Source organism: Crotalus tigris, unplaced genomic scaffold (genome assembly GCF_016545835.1).
Source record: "Crotalus tigris isolate CLP2741 ecotype Arizona unplaced genomic scaffold, ASM1654583v1 scf7180000017601.7605149639:7615979, whole genome shotgun sequence".
Lineage (NCBI taxonomy): Eukaryota > Metazoa > Chordata > Lepidosauria > Squamata > Viperidae > Crotalus > Crotalus tigris.
In genome coordinates this window covers 1,457,315-1,480,590 of record NW_024096505.1, presented here as the reverse complement: position 1 = coordinate 1,480,590, position 23,276 = coordinate 1,457,315, and the positions used below count along the sequence as shown (strand labels likewise).

At 38.6% G+C, this 23,276-nt stretch overlaps 1 protein-coding gene across 1 annotated transcript; it reads left to right on the top strand.

The window, feature by feature from the left end:
* Positions 1-4,572: 4,572 nt before the first annotated feature.
* Positions 4,573-16,153, top strand: CRYAA (crystallin alpha A). Its single transcript, XM_039368679.1, has 3 exons — positions 4,573-4,859; positions 6,355-6,477; positions 15,024-16,153. Exons 1-3 carry the CDS (start codon positions 4,671-4,673, stop codon positions 15,231-15,233), a joined length of 522 nt encoding a protein of 173 aa, XP_039224613.1. The 5' UTR covers positions 4,573-4,670; the 3' UTR covers positions 15,234-16,153.
* The last annotated feature ends 7,123 nt before the right edge of the window (positions 16,154-23,276 follow it).

Genomic DNA, 23,276 nt, shown 5'->3' with positions numbered 1-23,276 from the left:
GATCCCCTATCTGTTTAGATAAAAGAAAGGACCAGGGTTTACAAATTCTCTGCTATGGGAAACATTGGATTGTGTAAGTTTCCCAGAAGGGCAAGCCCGCTCCACCATCCGGTCCATAATCCACACAAAAAGAGGTTGGATGGCCATGAAGCAGGTTGTGATTTCAGCTGAAGAATGCACATTACTTCTGCTGTGCTGTGTATACACTAGAAAGATTATCTGAGATCCAGTGTGTAGAAATAAAGAGAAAAAAGCTGTGTCATGTGAAATCTCTGATTCTGTAAACAGAAGCAGCTTTGTTAAACATTTGGCCACAACATTTACTGCAGATGATAGTATTAGAGTATTATGTTCAAGGTAAGTTCTTTTCTTTGAGAAAGAGAATAAAACTGCCTCATCTTTTAGAACCTTTTATTCAACATCACCTTTTTCCTTCCATCACATTTATCAATGGTATTTCTGTGTTGCTCCATTCAAACAAGCTCTGAGCAGCAGACAATATTAATAGAAAATTAAAAGCAAAGACAACTCACAATGATCCAATGTTATGTCAGCTACTAGAAGCCCCCCTTCACCCCTTTTCCCCACCTCTTTTTGGGTTGTTTGTTTTTTGAGAACGTTCCTGAGAAGTGGAGGAATTTAAATATGCTTGTGCTTCTTAAGTTAAAGCACACATCTTGATGTTTAAAGGCTTATCCAACACTTATTTGGGATAGCAGATATTTATGAAGGACTCTAAAGAGACATTAGAAAGACATCATCTTAACATAAGCTGTCACAAATGTGTAAGATCAAAGTTTCTGGTTTTTGTACAGTATATCATTCCCCAACCTAGTGAATGCTTAATGAAATTTTCTGGGCTAACAACTTATAGTAGCATCCAAACTTCACTGTGGTGATATAAAATCTGTTTTTGTTACTGCACAGAACTATAAATTGCTAGTGTAGAACTGCATGCATGTTTTCTGTATAAATGATGAAATAGTGTAGATTTTTTCCTTTTGTTTTTTGTTCTTATGAGAATTATTACAGTGTGGCAGGCTCACTATCCAATTCTCATTCATGATGGTTTTAACATTATGAGTAGTTAATTCAAAGAGGGGTGGAAATGAACACCAAAGGGAGGGATTACTTAGGACTCAAGCCTATTTATTCTTAAGACTGCTCGCTGTGAGAACAACAATCACCTTGTTTAATTGGCTTGTTTGTTAATAAGCATTTTAGCTTATTCCTTACTTGAAAAGGCTCCCAGGCAGCTTATAGATAAATTTCAAAGAAGAAATATGTAACCACCCAACATAACAGAAAACCAGGAGGACAAAGAAGAAACAAGCATAATCTCAGTACTACATTACTTTAAATTACTGTATGTAGGTAGGTTATAATTAGACACAAGTAGTTTCACAGAGAAGTTATTGTGAAACATTGAATGAAATTATAAAAAATAACATAGTTTGATTGTTCCACTTCATTTTGTCAACTCTTGCTCCTTTGCTCAATCACCTGTAACTTTGGAAATCATTTAGAAAAAACAATCTGCTATGATGCCACGAGAATTCAGATGTCATAGAGTTCAGTAAAGCCAAGACTTTGGAAAAATGCAACAGGTCATCTTTCATCGAAGTTGGCCCAGTAGATAACCTTCACCCAAATTTGTTCATCAGGTAAATTAAACTGAACTCTTGTTACTTTGCCTCCATGCTGCTTAAATTTGAGTCCACATTTGGAGAGTGATATAGAGGGTCAGGCAAGAATGTGCCACACTGCTTACTTTGGCATAATACAAATTTCAGTCCATGTCTCAGCATTGGATTTAAGCAATTAACTCAATAAGAAAAATACTTTTGGCTTGTTCTGTAGCAGGAGGTAAAATGGCTATCAATGACTCTCTTCATAATCTTGGTTTTGTTTTCTTCTGTTCGTTTGTCCTGAAGGTTCATGGATTTGAGGTGCTGAGCATCACATTTACCCTATAAATACATTGGTGAAGGTATTGGTGCGTTATGCTGCTGAAACTTGCTGAGCTTGGTTGAATAAGTGCCAAGGATTAACAATACAATTCACCATTGATTTAGCAACAATGCTATTATATACCCCAAGCACTGATGGGATTTGTTCAATGTTCATGACTTGGGCTCTGAGGTGAAAAAGGGGCTTGCTCATAGCTTTCTAAGCCTCTTTGACTGCATCCAGCAGACTGTTGATATTATATAAATTCTTTTGAAAAAAAAAATCACTTTGTACAAACAGAGCCAATATTTAACTTTGATGCGAAGCAAATTATACAGTAAAATGAATCTCAACAATCTCAGATATGTTAAAAATGATCTGCAGAAAATTAAACCAATTGCTGTCCAAACCTGTTAGGTTATCATTCAAATATTTGTTTTTAAAGAACACTAAATTATGTTATCTGGGGAGAGGGGAGCACATATTAGAATCCATCATAGGTCGTCCAGCAGTTAACCTGGAAGATTTCTGCTTGTCCTTTCTGTTCAAAATCCTTTCTGGACCACACGAGGTTCTTCTGAACAATTAGGCTCAGTGCTTTTTTTTAAAAAAAAATGTGCCAGAACTCTCACATGTCATACAACCTGCCTTGCCTACCCTACAAGGTTCCATCCAAAAAAGGTGCCGGAACTCCGTTCTGCGCGTTCTATGAGAAAAAAAGCCCTGATTAGGCTTACACTCTCATGCTGTAGAACAGTGTTTCTCAACCTTGACAATTTTAAGGCATGTGGACTTCAACTCCCAGAATTCCACAGCCAGCAATGCTGGCTGTGGAATTCTGGGAGTTGAAGTCCACATGCCTTAAAATTGTCAAGGTTGAGAAACACTGGTGTAGAAGGAGGATGCACTCTATTCCACATTACTTGAGAGGTTCCCGTGGCTCAGTCTAAAGAACTATTTGGAGGGGAGGGACTTTCTATTCCACTTTGGAATTACTTTCTTCCCATGTATTGAAGACCCGTGTATTATTTCCCAGTTTAAAACTACATGTCAGAAAATCAATCAATTTGGCCTCTCTCCAATTCATCTGTTTATAATGGGGTACACTTCAACATGGTACACAAATATTCTGAGATATATGAGAGTCAATTTGGTGTTGTAGTTAAGGTCATGGCCTATAAACCAGGAGACTGAGTTCCAGTGTCACCACAGGAATGAAAGTTATTCACTCTCAGCCCAACTCACCTGATAGGGTTTTTGTGGGGAAAATAGGAGAAGAAAAGGATATTATTTTTGTTTGCCACCTCGAGTTACTTATAAATTAATAAAGGGAGGATAAAAATCTAATAATAATATATGCAATTTTTGTGTATAATTGATGCAATTTGCTTGGCAGCCAATTTGGCCTAACTGGCCTAGATTAAGGCACCTGGCTAGAAATCATGAGTTCTAGTCCTGCCCTAGCATGAAAGCTGACTGGGTGACTTTGGACCAGTCACACATTCTCAGCCCAACCCATCTCACAGGGGAAAATAGCAGGAGGAAGGAATATTAGGTACGTTTGCAGCCTCGGTGTATGGCCTCATATTTAACCAATCTAAGTCCTAGTAGTTATCAGATAACTTTTGTAAAGCTGTAATTAAATGCTTTTCCATTTTAGGTCCTATTAGGAAGGTTCCAGGGCATACTGCTTGCACAAAGATTCTGCCTACGTAATAACTCATAAATAGAATCAGTGGAGCACACATATTTTTCATCTGTATATTATATACTGATCTGAGACGTAAACATAGGAAAAACTCTTCATTATTTCATTTTAAGAATATTTGGGGTATTTTTAAAATGAATACTTACACATTCTTACTGACTTATAAAGTAAATAGAACTTGGATTCTTGATTTATAGCGCCAATATCCAGCTCAATATGTCCACAGGTTAAACTGACATTTTATTACCATATATTCCGCCGTATAAGGCGACCCGGCGTATAAGACGACCCCCGTCTTTGGCGCCGAGTCGCATGCCTAGAAAATCGTCTTATATGCCGAAAACTACCGTAATTTCCAGCGTATAAGACGACTCGGTGTATAAGACGACCCCCGACTTCGGCGCCAATTTCAACACTTTCAAAAGCCGTCTTATACGCCAGAAAGTACGGTATTTTCCTCCATGCATTCTATCACAAGGTCTTTCAACTGCTGTCTTTCAATTCTTTTCAATCTGAAATAAAACATCTGTAATCCTGAGTAATACATTCATTTAATGGGGGGGGGGAATCACTTTTCTTCTCCTTGATCTCAGGCAAAAAAAAAAAAGAATTAGAGAAATGTAGGATTTAAAATGGTCTGTGGAACTGTGGGCAAAATGTTCCCTTGGAAGTCCTTCCCTAGGCAAAAGGACCATGTTATGGCTGGCTGGTAAATAGTACAATAGCTCTTCTCTCCAGAGAATGCTGAAGACTGCCCAGCCCTCTGGCACTGATTCTAACTAGACTGTCACTCCCAGGTCAGTCCCAACAATTTCTGCTGACCAGATTGACCTTCATAATGAGATCATGTCTTTCCAGAAATCCTGCTGATGCCTTCATTCTGCAAAAGTGGTATATATAGAGGGACGTTTCCTATAATCCCACAGTGTGGTTCAGTTAAGACCTCACTATCATCAAAGTGACTGCACTGCCTTTCCCCCCCACTTTTAAGCTTGCAGCCACAGCAAAGACCATGGATATTACCATTCAGCATCCCTGGTTCAAACGAGCTCTTGGACCTCTAATTCCAAGCCGTTTTTTTGACCATTTTTTTGGAGATGGTTTTTTTGAATATGATCTCCTGCCTTTGTTTTCTTCTACCATCAGCCCATACTACAGGCAATCTTTTTTCCGTACTTTGCTGGACTCAGGTGTTTCTGAGGTAAGACTCCTGTACTTCAATATATTTAAACTCTTTTAAAGATCTCTCCTAAAAGCAACACTGATTTGATTTCTGGCAACGCTGACTAGAGACTAGAATGCGGTAGGATTTACAACAGTTTGCAGAAATGTGAACAACATGATATGAAATTGTTCCAGAATTTAATTAATCTTATCAATACTATAGGCAGGTGAGATGGCCAAAGAACAATAGCAGACTGTTCTTGTTATCACATACTTCAGCAGTAATGCAGCTGTCTTATGATGATAATTTGAAAGAAAGGAGCATATTTGTTCTTAATGTAGTCAAATATTTGTCAAATACGGACTGGAATGCATATATACAGGTTTAGGTGAAAGCAGATGTTTGTGTATTTGACATTTGTATTCAAATCAAATGGTTTCTTTGTAGCTAGAAATAAATTCATGTTCAACCATTAGTACTGCACCATGTATGTTCTTTACAGAAAGCATTAGGCATGTTATGATCAGAGTGCTATATGGTAACCTATATGAAAGAATAGCCTACCAACTATTTATAAAGATAAAGTGTTACTGAGACCAGGTTTTAGAACAATCAAGTTTGAAATGCTATCTGTTTACTCTTTATTCTGTTCCATATTCGGCGAACATATATAAAATACAAATCAACAAGCTAGCAAGAACGCAGATGACAAAGTGATTACTTTTAAAAATCAGTGAGAAATCTTAAGATTACTGAAGTGTTTATGATGTATGAATATTTAAGGTCAGTGAATTACAACTTGCACTAAATGATTTGATGGAAATAAAAAAAATCTATTCATGAAATAGATGAATGCCCAAACCACTAAGTGAATTTGCTGTGATCCTAATGTGAAGTGAAAGGAAGCCAGAAAATGCATCACAAGCTGCTTTTCAGAATGTATACAAATCCAAAATTTACATCCAAATCTAGCATATTAATTCCTTATGCTTTGAATAAATCAATTTTGTCATTTTAACGTATCAGTCTTAAAATAGTACGTAAAGGTAGATAACCGCTACTGCCTCCTGCCTCCTGTATAGTTACTCTTTATCACCTGCTTTAAGTTTTCTAAACAACAAGAAAGAAAGAAAAAAGACCACATCATCTAGACTCATATAAGGTGAAGAAAGGCAAAAGCGCTATAAAAAACTTTGTCCATACATTCATTTTAGTTTAATATGTTATGGTAAATTTTTGCCATATTTTCTATATACAAATTATTTTAAAAATCAGGCTAGTACAAAAGCTCCCCAAGTCAATATTCATTACAGGAGGTATTTAGCACACCCCAGTCAGTTCATTTCCAACCAGCCTTAGGATTGAGGCTACTTTTAAAAAGCTCAGATATTTTGTTCTTATAAACTGTATTGCAGAGGACATCATCACATAATCTGAGAGAAGAGAAAAAAATAATCACCTAATCTTGCTAATAGTTTAAATTTTAATTTTTTGGGGGGATGTGTTTATGTGGTCTTTATTTCATTTCTAGGTGAGATCTGACCGAGACAAGTTCCTTGTCTTTTTGGATGTAAAGCATTTCTCCCCTGAAGATTTGAGTGTGAAAGTCATTGAGGACTTTGTGGAAATTCATGGCAAACACAATGAGAGACAGGTAAGGAAGAGTGATATTGAAAATTTCCATTACATTACAAATGCAGAGAATTATTTCATTCACCTGATATTAACACCTGCAGTTTAGGTAAAGGAGGTTGATTGTGGATCTGCTCCAGGAAAGATTATATGATAAGATATGGTGATGATAATGTTATTGTAGGACTAATACTAATGGGTAGAAGTTTTAGGAATGTTTATTATAAGCTAAATAATAGATACTTCCTACGGAAAGAGCTTCCCAATAGGCTGACTTAAAAGGTAGTAACTTCTCCTGCACTACAGGTATTAACACAGAGTTAGACTGTCATCATGAAAGGAAGCCATATTTCCACTAAGTTTGAATCCGGACTAGAAAATCTCAAAATCTCCTTCCAACTCTGGTTACAGTATTTTTTTTTAAATATTTTTGACTACATAAAAAATATAGTCTGGAGTTCTAAGAAAACAGCTTGTGCTCAAATATTATCAGGGAAAGATAGCTGCATTGTCCATTGGGGAAAGATCAAAATGTATAGTAGACTAAAAAAAAAACTAGCATCATTTAAAAAGTTATCAGAACTTTAAATAGGTTCTAGAGTAGCTACAGTATGTTATTCATAGCAAAAATAATGAAGAAATAAAAACATAAACTTTGGTGGATCACAATGTAATGGAATAAATGTGATAAAGTGTACTGTAATCCACCAAAATTTATAAGATAATTTGTTTGTCTTTGATCTTTTATAATTTTAATTAGACTGTTAAAAAAAAATCTAAATGTTAGAAATATAGTCAGAAGAACAGGGTGATTTAGTTGGAGGAAGTTTATGAACTATGGATATTTTCCATTTCCTCTGAAGCAGTTTGAAGATATTTCATAGCTGTTTCCCAAAACTTCAGACTTTACCAACTGAGGACAAGCAGTCATTTACAAGTTGAGTGGCCTAGACATGTGTCATAAATAAGTAAACAAAGAATAAACAAAAACCACTACCCATCTCTGTCTGCCGTAAGTAGCATAAATACTCAACAGGTAACAAAAAAATCCTCCTAAGAAATATATTGCTTTTCATGTGGAAATCCAAAATTTCACATTCTTTGCTATATGAAAATACAAACCTATAAAATCAGCATTTCCCTTAAAGACCCTGCTAGAAAATTAAAGTTATAAGACTGTGCCAAGTGGGGTTGACAGCACCTTTATTGGAGGGCTTAAAATCTAGTAAGTTTAAAAGTCGGTTGTGTTAAAGAGAGGAAATAAAAAAGAAGCAAGATCAAACTACATAAGTATTTTGCTTTATGGTCCTGTGTGGTAGATGAGCAAAATAAATTTGTCATGTACTAAATTTGATCTGAATGGCGTTATTCATTTAAATTTCAGTAGTGGGTCCCTTTTAAATAGAGGGTCCCAATCAGTGGTGGGATTCAGCTGGTTCGGCAGAACCGTAGCTAACTTTTTGTTGCTCAGGCCCAGAATGGACTTCTGGAAGCAGCGTCCACACAGAGAACCAGTTGTTCACATATTTGAATCCCACCACCAGTCCCAATCCTGCTGGTCTTTGGAAAGACAATAAAAACTTGGCTTTTTCCTTGTATTTTGGAAATAGATTGATTGAAATTACCGCCTAGAGGGTTGTAATGTATTTTGTGGGTTTCTAAGTTCCTGTCATTTCTAGCTATTGTGATTTTAATGGTTTGTTGTTCCCCAACTAAACATGTAGGTGAGGTGCCACATGTACCTCATAAATCAATCAATAAATCTTCATCCCACTTTTGGCTTAATTTAAATATGAATCATTGTCAGAAGCAAAATACTGAAGTCATCTTACTCCCACAGTATGACCCTAGTCTATGTCAGGGCTGTATATCTGTAAATGTTTGTGTGAGACAAAGAAGAAAGAAAGAAACATTTTTCATACAAGGAGTTATGAAGTTAGGACCAAATGAATTCTTTGTCCTTAAAATATCATTCCTGGACATTTATTTTAGGGGGCACATTATCAAAAAAAATGGGTGCCAAAATGAACTCCATTATCTGATAGCCCATACAACTGAATAAACTGCAAAGACTCTGCTTTCATAAGTTAGCATGGTTCCTTAGGGTTGAGAATCTAGAAATGGATATTTTTTTTCAAATACAGTACAGGAATGTTAGAAATATCTACCTCAAGACTTACAACATAGAGACTGACATTGAATACATTTTAGAGGGGTTGTTCAAAACACGTCAAGTTCAAAACAGCTGCTTTGAGCAGTTCATGCTCAAAACAAAATGTATATGCTTCATGAGTTTTGGTTCAAGCATAAAATAGAACGTGACCATTTCATGGGAAAACATTTCTAGTGTTTTGTACTGCCACTATTATTTTGTAAAATATTTGTACAGCATGTGAATGAGCTTGTGTATATAAAGAAAAGCAAGTGAAATGTCAATGAGAAAAAGTAATACAATATTGGTTTGGCCTACTCAGCTTAAAAGTGTGTGTGTATTCTGTGCGTGCTCCTGCTGATTTGTGATTCAGAATACCTGTATAGATGTGGCGAGTCTTGAAAGGCTCCCACAATCAATAGGGCAAACGAACATTTGCAAAATGTATATGCATATGCTCAGTCGCCATTCCACATAGCATCTTTTAATTTCTCTGAAATGTTTGAAAGTAATGGCTTGCTTCAGATTCTTTGGCAATGGCTCTTTGGGAGTTTTTGATTGAAATGCCATTGAAAAGGGAAATAAGTAACTTTGGATGGCTTGCCAAGTTTTTGGTGTTCACCACTGTACTCAGTGTTTTCTTGTGTTCATTTGTAGAGATTTAAAAATGCAGCAGGCTCTATGCAAGTTAACTTTGCCTTTGTGTACTCTGCTCATCCTTTTGTATGAGCCTGTGTATGTGTGTGCATGATTCTTTTTTTTTTTTTTTGCTACTTAGAATGTAAATATAATTTACATTTGGGATGTAAATGCTGGCAGTTAGGTGGGAAAATTCTGGCAGTCTGTATTTCCAGTATAAGTGGCTCTCCGTGTCAGTAGCTTGTGCATGCCCCTTCCTTCCTTCCTTCCTTCCTTCCTTCCTTCCTTCCTTCCTTCCTTCCTTCCTTCCTTCCTTCCTTCCTTCCTTTCTTCCTTCTTCCCTCCCTCCCTCCCTCCCCCTTCCCTAATTGATTTGAAAGGGATGTGCAAGAGATTAAGATCTATACATTGTTTTTTTGATGGCACACAATCCATTAATCAATCAGTCTGTCCACCAGTTAGTTATTTGTTTGTTTAACTAGAGAATGCCAGGCTAATAATCAGGTTTAAAAAAAAAAAAAAAAAAAATAGCATAGCTCCCCCTCCCCAAGGCAAAGGGAGAAGGGTATAGTTGTGCTTGAAATTAAAAAAGACAGCACAGGATGATGAAACAGATCTTTCTATGTGGCATCCTTGGTGCTCTCTGTACTCGGTTGTTTTCTTGAAGATATTTCATTACCTGACTAGGTAACATCTTCAGTGCTAGAAGGGAGTGCATTTGTTCTTTATATACAGTAACTTCTCAACTAGTCCAATATCCTTCTCATTTAGTCTGCCAGGCACTAGCTAGAGGGCTGGAAGCTGCCAAATCTTGCCCCTGGACAAGCTACTGTATATACAGTAAACAGAGAGCAAAATCCACTCCATTCTAGCACTGAAGATGTTACCTAATTCGGTAATGAAAGTCTGTAAGAAAACGGTCAAGCTCAGAGAGCACCAAGGACTTTACAGTTCAACTCTGAACTACTTGCCCTCTCTACTATTGGTTTCTTCTTCTCCTTCTCCTTCTCTGTCTCCTTCTTGAAAAAAAAGGTTACAAAACATTTTACAGTATCTGCTTCAGATTTTGTTCTGTCAAAGCTTGAAATATTATGATATAATATTCTACCCTAATTTACTTGGACTTCAGAAAGGCATTTGATAAAGTAGATCACAACCTACTACTTGATAAGATAGAAAAATGTGGGGTAGACAGAATCACCACCAGATGGATCCGTAGCTGGCTGACCTGCCGTACTCAGCGAGTGGTCCTCAGTGGAACTGCATCTATATGGAGGGAAGTGTGTAGTAGGGTGCCCCAGGGCTCTGTTCTGGGCCCAGTGCTCTTCAACATCTTCATCAACGATTTGGACGAAGGGATAGATGGGGAACTCATCAAATTTGCAGACGACACCAAGTTGGCAGGAATAGCCAACACTCCAGAAGACAGGCTTAAGATACAGAAGGATCTGGACAGACTTGAACACTGGGCACTAACTAACAAAATGAAATTCAATGGTGAAAAAAGCAAGGTTCTACATTTAGGCAAGAAAAACCAAATGCACAAGTACAGCATAGGTGTCACCATGCTCAATAGTAGTAACTGTGAGAGGGACCTCGGAGTCCTAGTAGACAATCACTTAAATATGAGCCAGCAGTGTGCTGCAGCTGCCAAAAAGGCCAACACAGTGCTAGGCTGCATTAACAGAGGGATAGAATTAAAATCACGTGAAGTATTAATACCACTTTACAATGCCTTGGTAAGGCCACACTTGGAATACTGCATCCAGTTTTGGTCACCACGATGTAAAAAAGATGTTGAGACTCTAGAAAGAGTACAGAGAAGAGCAACAAAGATGATTAGGGGACTGGAGGCTAAAACATATAAGGAACGGTTGCGAGAATTGGGTATTTCTAGTTTAACGAAGAGAAGGACAAGGGGGGACATGATAGCAGTATTCCAATATCTCAGGGGCTGCCATAAAGAAGAGGGAATTAAGCTATTTTCCAAAGCACCTGAAGGCAGGACAAGAAGCAACAGGTGGAAACTAATCAAGGAGAGAAGCAACCTAGAACTAGGAGAAACTTCCTGACAGTGAGAACAATTAATCAGTGGAACAGCTTGCCTCCAGAAGCAGTAAATGCTCCAACACTGGAAGTTTTTAAGAAGAGACTGGACAGCCATTTGTCCGAAATGGTGTAGGGTTTCCTGCCTGAACAGGGGGTTGGACTCGATGACCTCCAAGGTCCCTTCCAACTTTACTACTACTACTATTACATGAAATGGTTTGTTTCAAGCTTGAAATAAAATACATATTTCATTTATGCATACCCTAAGATTTTAGTCTTGAACTTAATACTTTTTCAGCCAATACTTGAAAGATTAATCTTGGGAAAGTCACAGAATCTTATTTTTTAGTCTTAAAACTCTGATCAACAGTTACTTCTCTCTCAGGCAGATTATAACCGTGGAAAATAACCATGAAACAATGTGAGTTTGATGCTTGTAATGATGGGGAAAAGACAGTACAGGAGTAATGGTTCCTCATATGCAAAGAGGATAATGGAATATTTTAATTTTTGAAATCACGGCTTTATGAACTTAAAGATTCTATCTTAATCAATGTTGGTCCATGAGGTATGGGGGTGATATATGTCATAAAGTAAAAATGGAGAAAAAAAGAAAAATGAGGTACAAAAATTCTGTTTCATCTTACTTGTTATTGTATGCTGCTAATTTATTAATTGCAAAAAGTTGTGAACTTTTTTTAGGAGAGCAGAAAGATAATTCAAACAGTTGATTATATTATCTCAGAACTATATCAATTCATTATCAATTAATCTGCCAGTTCATTTGTTTTGCTACTTCTATTGACCACAGAGATTTCCACATTACTGTTGAGTAAATTTATAAGCCAATTTGGTCTAGTGATTAAGGCAGCAGGCTAGAAACCAGGAGACTGTAAGTTCTAGTCCTGCCTTAGCCATGAAGGCCAGCTATGTGACTTTGGGTCAGTCACTCTCTCAGCTCATGAGAATGTCAGACTTGGGCAACACTTAGTTGTTCCAGAAAAAAAAGTGTACCCTGAGTTGTGTCAAGATGCTATGAAGAAAAAATAAAGTTTCCACTCACCAGACCTTCCAAAGTACTTTGAAATTAATCCATGATTTTTTTTCACTTCCACCAGCTGAGAACAAGGAGTGAAAATCACTGTCTTGCCACAGGCTGCTATAGCAATAGCCATTAGCAGTTAGACTTACATACTGCTCCACAGTGCTTTACAGCTGCTCTCTAAGCAATTTACAGAGTCAACTTATTGCCCCAATTATCTGGGCCTTCATTTTACTGACCTCAGAAGGATGGAGTCAACATGACCTGGTCAGGATCGAACTTCTGGCAGTAAGCAGAGTCACTGTAGGTCCCTGCTGCTTTCACTATAACAGTTTCTCACTTTCAAACCAGAAAGTGGGGGGGGGGAAGGAAAAACAAAAATACTGCCCCCGTCCTTCAAAGTTTTGACATTTTACAGCAACCACCAACTCCCTGCCAAAAGAAAGATGGAAAGAGAAAACAGATGACCAGTTTTATCCTTCTTCCTTTTGTCTGGGCTGTGATGGGAATGGAAATGGAACCATAGAAATCTCAAGCTAGTATCTATTTTGCAGGACTTGAAGCTTAAGAGTTGGGAGGAGGAGGAAGAGGAGAGAACAAGAATTCCCCCACAGTGGCAAAATAGAGCTATCATTGACTCTTCCCTCCTCCTCCCCAAATCTCTAGCTTTGTATGGGTCTCAGCTACAGTGTGGCTAAGGAAATATTACATTGGTTAGCTTTTCTACACCGCTGACATCATGAGAACCTATTTATTTAATACCATTTACAAGCTGGCACTACATGGCTAACACTACTATGTTAACAGATAGGAGCCGTGCAGATCTTTGGGAAGATGTTCATCCAGAGGTCAAGCATTACAGCCAAAAAGGTAGCTTCTGAGATCCTGATAGATGACACTGTTTAATCAAAGAGACTCAAAGCACACCTCCTTTGTCTGACCTCCCTGGATGGGCAGGTCCTATATCATGAATGACTTTATAAAGCATAACCAGTATTTTGAATTTGCACCTGGATGCCAACTTGTAGCCAATGTAGCTTATAGAACAGCAACATCCCATTGACATATTGTGGTGTCACATTCTGGATAAGCTGTTGTTTCAAGTAGTCTTCAAGACAAGTGCCATGTAGAGCACAAAGACCATTTTTGAGGTGACTAGGGAATAAGTAAATGAGGGTGTGAGCAACTGCCTGAAGGAATGGGCACAACCTATGCAATAGCTGGAACTGTGCAAAAGTCCTGTTGGCCATAGTTGCCACCTGCTCTTTGGGAAGGAACTGTAAGTTCAATGTGACTTACAGACTCCGTAAAAGTATCAAGTGGAAAAGTCCACAGAGGCAGACACATGATCTACATCAGCGGTTCTCAACCTATGGGTTGCAACCCCATTTGGGGTCGAACGACCATTTTACGGGGGTCGCCAAACAACGCGATCTGCCATTTTTCCCCCTCAGGGGGCGGTGCCATGCATGCGCGCCGTGCATGGGGGCGCCGCCGCGCATGCACGCCGTGCTGCGCATGCGCGGCACGTCCGTGTGACCCGGGGTCGCCATATTAAAAGTTTGAGAACCGCTGATCTACATAGAGGTCTAACATTGTTTTTAAAGTATTTGCATGTCCCTTTGTGTGAAAGTGCCCCAAACCTTAAATTGTGTTTATTAACATTAACTAAACATGTACAGAACAGCGCAATATTTTATGTACTTATTTATTGCACTAGTACATCACTGAATCTGTCAGGGACTCCTGGCAATTTACAACTAGCAATTAAAACAGTTGCAGTACAAATATATAGGTAAAACATACACAGTAAGATAAAAATAAAAAAATGAATTTCTCCAATCCAAGAAAAAATACTATAATAAGATTAATGATAAGTAATACCAAACATTTTCCTATCAAATGCATTCAGGAAGAGCTCTGTCTTTACCAGGGGTAGTCAACCTTGGCTCTTTTATGACTCGTGGACTTCAACTCCCAGAATTCCTGAGCCAGCACAGCTGGCTCAGGAATTCTGGGAGTTGAAGTCCACGAGTCATAAAAGAGCCAAGGTTGACTACCCCTGGTCTTTACTATCTTCGGGAGTGATATTAAGGGATTAGTCTGCCTTCTTCGAAAAAGCCATATTATACAGCAGGGTTATAAATATGATCTTGGCTCTCACATCATGGAAGTGGGAAACTTCTCCTGGAATGACCATACAGGATGGATTGATTCTGGTTAGGAAAAGCGGTACTTCAAAATCTGGGTTCCAAGCCATTTAAGGTTTTATAGTCAGCAGCAGTACTTCAGATTGCACCTGGAAAAATACAGGTAGCTAATGTTGGGCCTGCAGTATGGGTGTTGTGTGCTCTGGTGACTGGTACTAGCCAAGAAGCATTTTGCACCAATTACAATATGAAGATATCTTTAGAGACAACCTTGTGTAGAATATATGACTGGCTATATCATGCGAAGGTGAATCAATCTGCTCTGGACAGCTCTTTGAAGAGGGAGAGAATGGATGAAAGCAATATGGGGGGGGGGGAATAAATGTTGGCTCATTTCTGCTTCTATAACTCTATTCTGCAACCAGGCTGATGTTTATAGAGCAATTGATTCTGAAGGACTTACCTGTTAACTACTGTATACCCTTTAATGCCAATGAGTTTTGGTTTGCTTTTGTTTTTGTTGCGTCTCACTTCAGGATGACCATGGATACATTTCCCGTGAATTCCATCGTCGATACCGTCTTCCTTCCACTGTCGACCAATCATCCATCACTTGCTCTCTGTCTACTGATGGCATGCTAACCTTCTCTGCTCCCAAGGTTCAGTCTGCCACAGAGGCCAGCCATAGCGAGAGACCCATTCCCGTATCCCGTGAAGAGAAGCCGACTTCAGCTCAATCTTCTTAGTTTGATCCTCCTCCCGCTGAAGCATCCAGGCTATCCACCCCTTTCAGGCCTCATTCACAGCACCCTTACATAGATATCAGTGAACGTCTAGGAGGTTTTCTTTTTGTTTTCATTCTTCTCTTGGAAGGAATGAGGGCTGGATGAGCAGCTAGAGGATTTGAAGCTTTAGCCTAAACTTTCCCCCACTTTCACACACCTTGTTAGCATGACAAGGAAGATGAAGTATCTTCCAGAGCCTTCTGTATTCTTGCTGAAAGGGTTCCAAATGTCAGGCTGTATCTGATAACATCTGTCATGCCCAAACACAGGGCTGGGTTGCCAGCATGAGCTGTCACAGCATCGATCAGTCACATGAAGGTTGATGCAACAAAAGCAAGAATACAGATTTGTTGTCTTCTAAAGTAATTGAAGAGGCAGAAGCAGAGGTGAGCTAAGCTGAGTAGGGTGGTAGTGGCAGTGGGGAGTGGGTGACAGTTGCACAAATTTGCTCTGCCCACTTTTAAGTTAAAAAAATGGAGGAGTTCATAGTGTTTGGAGGGATTTATAATTTTTCTTCATTAAAAGTGTATTTTTTTAAAAAAATCTTTCCCTCTGCAACATCCATAGCAGTGACATCGTAAGAGCCACTAATGCAAGAATGAGTATCTTTGCAGGCCTTTCAGGATCCATCACAGTTCAGAAGCTTCAAACCTGTATTCAGCTGTCCCTGGTCAGCAATGTATAGGCCACCTTCCTTAATCTTGCTGTAATTCTAATATAGTTCCATCTGTTTTACTGATATCTAGCATGCAGCCTAAGATTCCAGCCAGTGGCAATCAATAAAGTAAATGTGAAATAAGCAATTTCTTTTTCTCCATTCTCTTTTCAATTCTCCTTAGAAGCTTGTATTTTAAAAATAAAAATGAGACAAATGCAGTACACTTCCTCTGCTTACTCCAAGAATATTTATTTATCTTACTAAGCCAAAGGAGGAATATGTCAACACACACACACATACACACACTTTGCATGACAAAGTAGATCACAACCTACGACTTGATAAGATAGAAAAATGTGGGTTAGACAGCATCACCACCAGATGGATCCTTAGCTGGCTGACCGGACGTACTCAGCATGTGGTCCTCAATGGAACCACATCTACATGGAGGGAAGTGTATAGTGGGGTGCTCTGTTCTGGGCCCAGTGCTCTTCAACATCTTCATCAATGATTTGGATGAGGGGATAGATGGGGAAATCATCAAATTTGCAGACACGAAGCTGGTAGGAATAGCCAACAATTCAGAAGATAGGCTTAAGATACAAGAGGATCTGGACAGACTTGAACACTGGGCGCTATCTAACAAAATGAAATTCAGTGGTGAAAAAAGTAAGGTTCTACATTTAGGCAAGAAAAACCAAATGTACAGGTATAGTATAGGGCAGTGATGGCAAACCTTTTAGAGACCAAGTGCCCAAACTGCAACCCAAAACCCACTTATGCATCGTCGGGTACTGGGTGGGTGTGGCCCATTGGGTGGGTGTGGCCCATTGGGTGGGCATGGCTGCAGTGGTAACAGCAGACTGGGGGGGACTGAAAAGTTCAATCAATCAATTCCAACTTAGCAAGATCTTTTTTTTTCCTGTGAGAAGTTGAAATTGACTAATTGATTGAACCTTTTTTTTTGTACATGGCGGCAGAGGCCTAAAGCGAAAAGGTTTTATAAAACCCAGCTGAAGGCCTAGGACTGGGGCAATGGTGCGCATGCCCACAGAGAGGGCTCTGAGTGCCGCCTCTGGCACCGGTGCCATAGGTTCGCCACCACTGGTATAGGGGGTACCTTGCTCAATAGTAGTAACTGTGAGAGGGATCTCAGAGTCCTAGTGGACAATCATTTAAATATGAGCTAGCAGTGTGCTGCAGCTGCCAAAAAAGCCAATATAGTGCTAGGCTGCATTAACAGAGGAATAGAATCAAAATCACGTGAAGTATTAATACCATTTTACAATGCCTTGGTAAGGCCACACTTGGAATACTGCATCCAGTTTTGGTCACCACAATCTAAAAAAGATGTTGAGTACAGAGAAGAGCAACAAAGTTGATCAGGGGACTGGAGGCTAAAACATATAAGGAACAGTTGCTGGAATTGGTTATGTCTAGTTTAATGAAGAGAAGGACGAGGGGGGACATGATAGCAGTGTTCCAATATCTCAGGGGCTGCCACAAAGAAGAGGGAGACAAGCTATTTTCCAAGTGCCTGAAGGGAGGACCAGAAGCAATGGATGGAAAATAATCAAGGAGAGAAGCAACCTAGAACTAAGGAGAAACTTCCTGACTGTTAGAACAATTAACGAGTGGAACAACTTGCCTCCAGAAGTGGTGAATGCTCCAACACTGGAAGTTTTTAAGAAGAAACTGGACAGCCATTTGTCCGAAATGGTATAAGGTTATCTGCCTAAACAGGGGGTTGGACTTGATGAACTCCAAGGTCCCTTCCAACTTTTTTATTATTATTATTATTATTATTATTATTATTATTATTATTATTATTATTATTATTACCTCTCTCTCTCTCTCTCTCTCTCTCTCTCTCTTTCCCTTTCTCCCTCTCTCTTCAAGTAAGTCACATTTGCTTTTGATTCAGTGAATTCAGTGAACTAAATGTGACAGAATCATATACAAATTGTACCAAAGAGGAAACAAAATCACAAAAATGACACAAGGTCATCATATTGCTTGCGTATTTATACTGTATTTATTATTCACATTATCAATACATATTTAGGAATATTTACAACTTAAATAATATAGTTTATCATAATAGTTATAATAGGGTTTATATCAGTCTCCTGTTTGAAACTGCTGGTGGCAATGTAACATTAAACTCATGGCTCCTTTCTCATATATCAATCTGTCTCTCAAAACAAAGACATGTCAATAACCAGTTTGCTTTTGAAACACCCATCGAAGTAAGGAGGTACTCAAAGTGGTTCCTTATTGAAAGATTTTGCAGGTATGGGCTTTTCTTCCAGATTAATGATTTCTAAAAGCTTGCATGCAACTAAATATAGTGAAGATCGTCTTAACAGTCATTGAATACTTAAAGGAAGGTTTCAAACAGAATTTGTTCTCCATAATAATCACCAGGAAACAATCAACATGATGGTTTGTATATACACAACATACAAATAGTATATTAATGAATAACAACTGAAAAAAGATATTATGAAGCTTTTTACTTACTTTAGAAAAGCACTAAATATTATATCAAAATCTATATAAGCACCTCCAGGTATTGATGAACTAAATTATCTGTTAATATCATCAACATGATAATGTGTATTACAACAACACAATGTAACTTCTGCTCTTTTGTATTGTACACAGATATTGCATGCAAGAACAAAAGGGGCAGAGATTGCATTGTTTCACTTGTTCCCTGCATGGATATCTAGGCTCCTAACCCTACATTTTATCTTCTGGCACCCATTATTGCCCTGTTCTTTCTATTACCTACATGCATTATTGATTTCATGGGACACTTATTTCGCACATCCATTGAGGCATTCTTATTTTAAACCAGAACTGGCCAGGACAGCCCTTTAAAGAAGAACATTCTCAGATTTGAGAACCACTTTGTTTAAAGAGAAAAAAAAAAACATGTAGGAACTACTGTAATGCAAAGTGATTGAGCAATGTGCTTGTAAACCTAAAATGAGAAGTACTTTTTATTTTCTGCACCATGTGCTAATAATAAAGGTGTCAGAGGCAGTTATCAAACAAAATGAGAGTATAATATTCAATACTATCTTTATCTATTTGCAGATTACCGAGAAAGAGTGATAAGATGTGAATAGAATAGGCAGAGACAACTGTATTTAGGAATCATGCAGCCAGCAGTCAGAGAAAATAAAGCCACTGCATTATGCTCTACTGACCACTGGAGGTCAGGATTGCCTTTAATTTCCTCAAGGAAGCTCAAAATTCTTGAAGTCGATCGTCAATGCTATTTAGCCTATTCACGAATTTATTTTATGCCTTTATAAACCACACCTTGGTGCAAAAATTCATTTCAGTCTGGCTTAATAAATAACATTATGTGGCCTCCTGGGGAAAAAAAGAAGTTAAAATGCTTGGGGGGAGATGCCCTGCCTGTATAGAAAGAAAGCCATTGTTGGGTAGAGAGCTGTGTAAGTCAACACAGGAGGAACCTGGTCACATCTTTGCAAATTAATTAATTTTATTAATAGGCACCTGTTTTTGTAAGCTATGTCCACTTCCTCAGATGGAGTGGCTAGGCCAGTGTTTCCCAACCTGAGCAACTTTAAGAAATATGGACTACTTAGAATTCTGCAACCAGCCATGCTGGCTGGGGAATTTCTGGAGTTGAAATCCACATATCTTAAAGTTCCTCTGGTTGAGAAATACTGGGCTAGACTGAGGTAGAATTTATATTTGGACAGGGAGGAGGGGAGGAGGGAAAGAAGCCAGAGAATGTCAGATGCAAGCTCCACAAGGCAGTTTACAATACCTTGTTAACAACTGCAATGTGTTATTTCAATATCTGAAGAGTCTGAAGAAGTCCTCTGTTTTATAAATATATATTGTCCTCTATATATGAAATAAGCTTGAATTAGAACTCTTACCCTCAACTGTGAAGACAGAGATAAATAACCTTTGCCTCACTTCACTAGTGGCCAACATTTAGTGAAAATAGCTATGACTAGCATTAAGCATAGTGTGGAGATGCTTTAATCAGGATCCACTTACCACTAAGAAAGGAAGGCAGCCTTCTCAGGCAACAGATTTGGGGACACATGAAAAGACAGCAAACAATTTACTTTGCTATCATGTGTAATCAATATTATTTAATTAACTGGCCGTTTAATATAAAATATCTTAAAATGAGGAGGGGACAATGAAAAGTGCATTTAATGTATTATCAGTAGATCATGGCAAGTGGTGCCCACATGTTTCTTTCTCAGCTGCTCATCCAAGTCAAACCATCAATACAAGTCTCAATGTTGGCACATATGCAGCTATTTCTCGTGCATAGAGGAAATTGCAGTAATGCATTGTTGGAAGAAAAGTCTTCATCTTGGTTTATCCAAGCCGAGGATAAATAAACAACATGGCGACTGCTTTGGGAAGAAGGTTGCAGTTTATGGAAGAGGCAGAAAGATTGTTCTTGCAGGAAAGACCAGAGAAAAGAAGGGGCTGAGCACATGGGTAGGTTTTTATACCCTCTCTAGTCTTTTGTTTGGAATAGTTTCCTGTTCCTGTGGCATGAACTTTGAGGCTATTTCCTGTGTCATGTATTCTGACCTGAGTCTAGGTGTGCTTCTCTGATATTCTTCATGGTGGTGGGTTAGTCCTATTATGTCCCATCTCAGGTGGGATATGCAGATTTGTCTTGATCTCCTAGCTGGGGCCTTTGTGATGGTTTTCATCTGCATTTGTATAGGGCTGGCTTCTGCTTGGGACAGAGAGATTTGGGGGCAGGGTTAGCTTCTGCTTTTAAAATCCTTTTTGAGAAAATATATTTTTCTGCCCTTTTAACATTTCCTTCTCTGTGGGTGACTTCCCACAGCATTTTTAATATAAATTTCCTCCTTCCCACCCCCAAATTCTGGATTTCCACCCTTTCAAAATACATATAGCTGCTATAAATTGAAGAGATCCTGCACAAGGCATTCTTTAGGCATTTTAAACTTAAAAAGCAGTGGGCAGCTCTTTTCCGCCAAAAAAGTTGGTATGGGTCAGTACTAACCTCAATTATGTTAAGTTGGAAATAACACAAGAAAAAGATGGTGCTAATTGGTGTCAATGCAACCCATTATTTTCTCCACTATGCCAGACACTGATGTCAAGTTTGGCAATGTTAGAACTCATATTACACATTGTAGTGTAGGGCCTGTTATTTGTGTAAACAGATTTGTATTTGTTGGTGAAGTATATAGGATATGTTAAGTCTGCTTTAAAGCTATGTTTCAAAGCCAATTTTAATGTCAAAGTTCTTCATATCTTATTTAATTATTGATGAAAGTCCTGAAAAGGAACTAGGTATTAGATTGAAGCTTGTAATACAACAGTCTGTTCATTTAAGGTCAGAAATCCCTGCATTAAAAAAATGTACCTATTTTATTCCTCATTTGAAATAAAACACAGCTGGTAATTTAATGCGGCATTTTTAAATACAGCCTAAAGCAGTGGTGGCGAACCTATAGCACGGGTGCCAGAGGCAGCACTCAGAGCCCTCTCTGTGGGCACGCGTGCCATTGCCCCAGTCCTACGCCTTCAGGTGGGTTTTATAAAACCTTTTCGCTTTAGGCCTCTGCCGCTGTGTACAAAAAAAAAGAGGTTCAATTAAATCAGTCAATTTCAACTTCTCACGGGAAAAAAAAGATCTTGCAAAGCTGGAATTGATTGATTGAATTTTTTAGTCCCACCCAGTCTGCTATTACCACCATAGCCATGCCCACCCAATGAGCCACACCCCCAATGGGCCACACCCACCCAATGGGCCACACCCACCCGGCACCCGACGATGCATAAGTGGGTTTTTGGTTGCAGTTTGGGCACTCAGTCTCTAAAAGGTTCGCCATCACTGGCCTAAAGGGCCATCATGAGGAATTATTCATTTTTAAAATTTATCTATTTTCCTTGAACAGACTGAATATTTCATAAATTTAACTAAGTTTTAAAAAAAAATCAAATCAGAATGGGGAGGATTGGTTAATATGTCACATAGTCATATTCTTACTAAAGCTAAATATTTTTGGACAATCCGTTTGTAAAGAAATAGAGAAATTCAAAGACCAACAATAAAGTACGTGTTTTAAAGTTGCATTTGTTAAGAAGGAGAAAATATTTTCTTGTCAATTCAGCATGCATTCAGTTTTGCCAGCCAACAAATCTCATGCTGACTCGGGATGAGATGAGTTGTCCAACACATCTAGAGGGCACAAGCTGAGAAAGGCGGATTTATGTCATTTTTTTTAGCATAGTTTATATATGATTAGCCATCAGAGTGCCATATAAGGTAGTGAAGTGTCTGTCTTCCCTAACAACCCAGGTCTGTTCAAACAATTAACTGTCATTCATTTCACCATCACCACCTTCCCTGTTCCAGTGTTTTGCTCGTGCTCTTGAGATTTCCTGTCTTTGTTCTTGAAAATGACGAACTTTTTTTTTCCTGCCTCTTGTGCCTCTTGGACAGAAATGAACTGCTGAAACATTAATCAAATTAATCACGTTACCCAAACACAGGAGGATAAAGGGACACACTATGAAGCAAGAACTATGAAAACCAGCAACCACAAAATTAGGATTCCACCTTGAGCACAAATCTATGATTAAAATTTAACTATTTTTCAGACAGAGATCTAGTGCAGCACTTCATTGTATAACATGGGATCTAGGTTATTTACTGGATTACATAAAAAGTAGCACACTTCTATACAAATAGCAAACTGTGTTTAAAGACTTTTTTTTAGTAGTTCCAACCATATTAATTGTTACCCACATATATAAATACTGTGTTGGGGGGTGGCAATTGTGCTGCTTCATTGGATACTATTATTCTGTCTAAAACTCAAGTTCCCTGGAGAATTTGTTAAATCTTTACTCTATGTCCATATGTATCCTTGGTGTGTACTGGTAGATGATGGATGTGACAAAATACAGTTGCTTATAAGCAGTCCTAGATTAAAACTCTTGCTTGCATTGGAGAGAATGGGGATACATGAGGTAAAAACATGGTTTAGAACAGAGGTCCCCAATCTTTTGGGCACCAGGGACAGGTTACATGGAGAGAGGTTATTCCACGGACTGGAGGGGGTGTGGTTTCATATACTGTCTGTATCCCACGGATGGGGCTTTGCTTGTTGGTGTGGCCCGGTTTCTGGCATGCCATGGACCGGTGCCACACCAACAAGCATGCCATGTGGTTTAGAAGAACAGAATGAACTAGCAATCTACACTGTCAGGACTGCGTTGTGTGTCTAGCATGTCTAGATTTCCCTGACATTGTATGCCATGCACTAAATAAAATACCTGAAAAGAAA

What these genes read in the sequence shown, in the direction of transcription:
- CRYAA (XM_039368679.1), top strand. Translation starts at nt 4,671, where the DNA reads ATGGATATTACCATTCAGCATCCCTGGTTCAAACGAGCTCTTGGACCT. An exon ending in TGGACTCAGGTGTTTCTGAG is followed by an intron (nt 4,860 to 6,354) that starts GTAAGACTCCTG and finishes TTTCATTTCTAG; the next exon opens with GTGAGATCTGACCGAGACAA. An exon ending in GCAAACACAATGAGAGACAG is followed by an intron (nt 6,478 to 15,023) that starts GTAAGGAAGAGT and finishes GTCTCACTTCAG; the next exon opens with GATGACCATGGATACATTTC.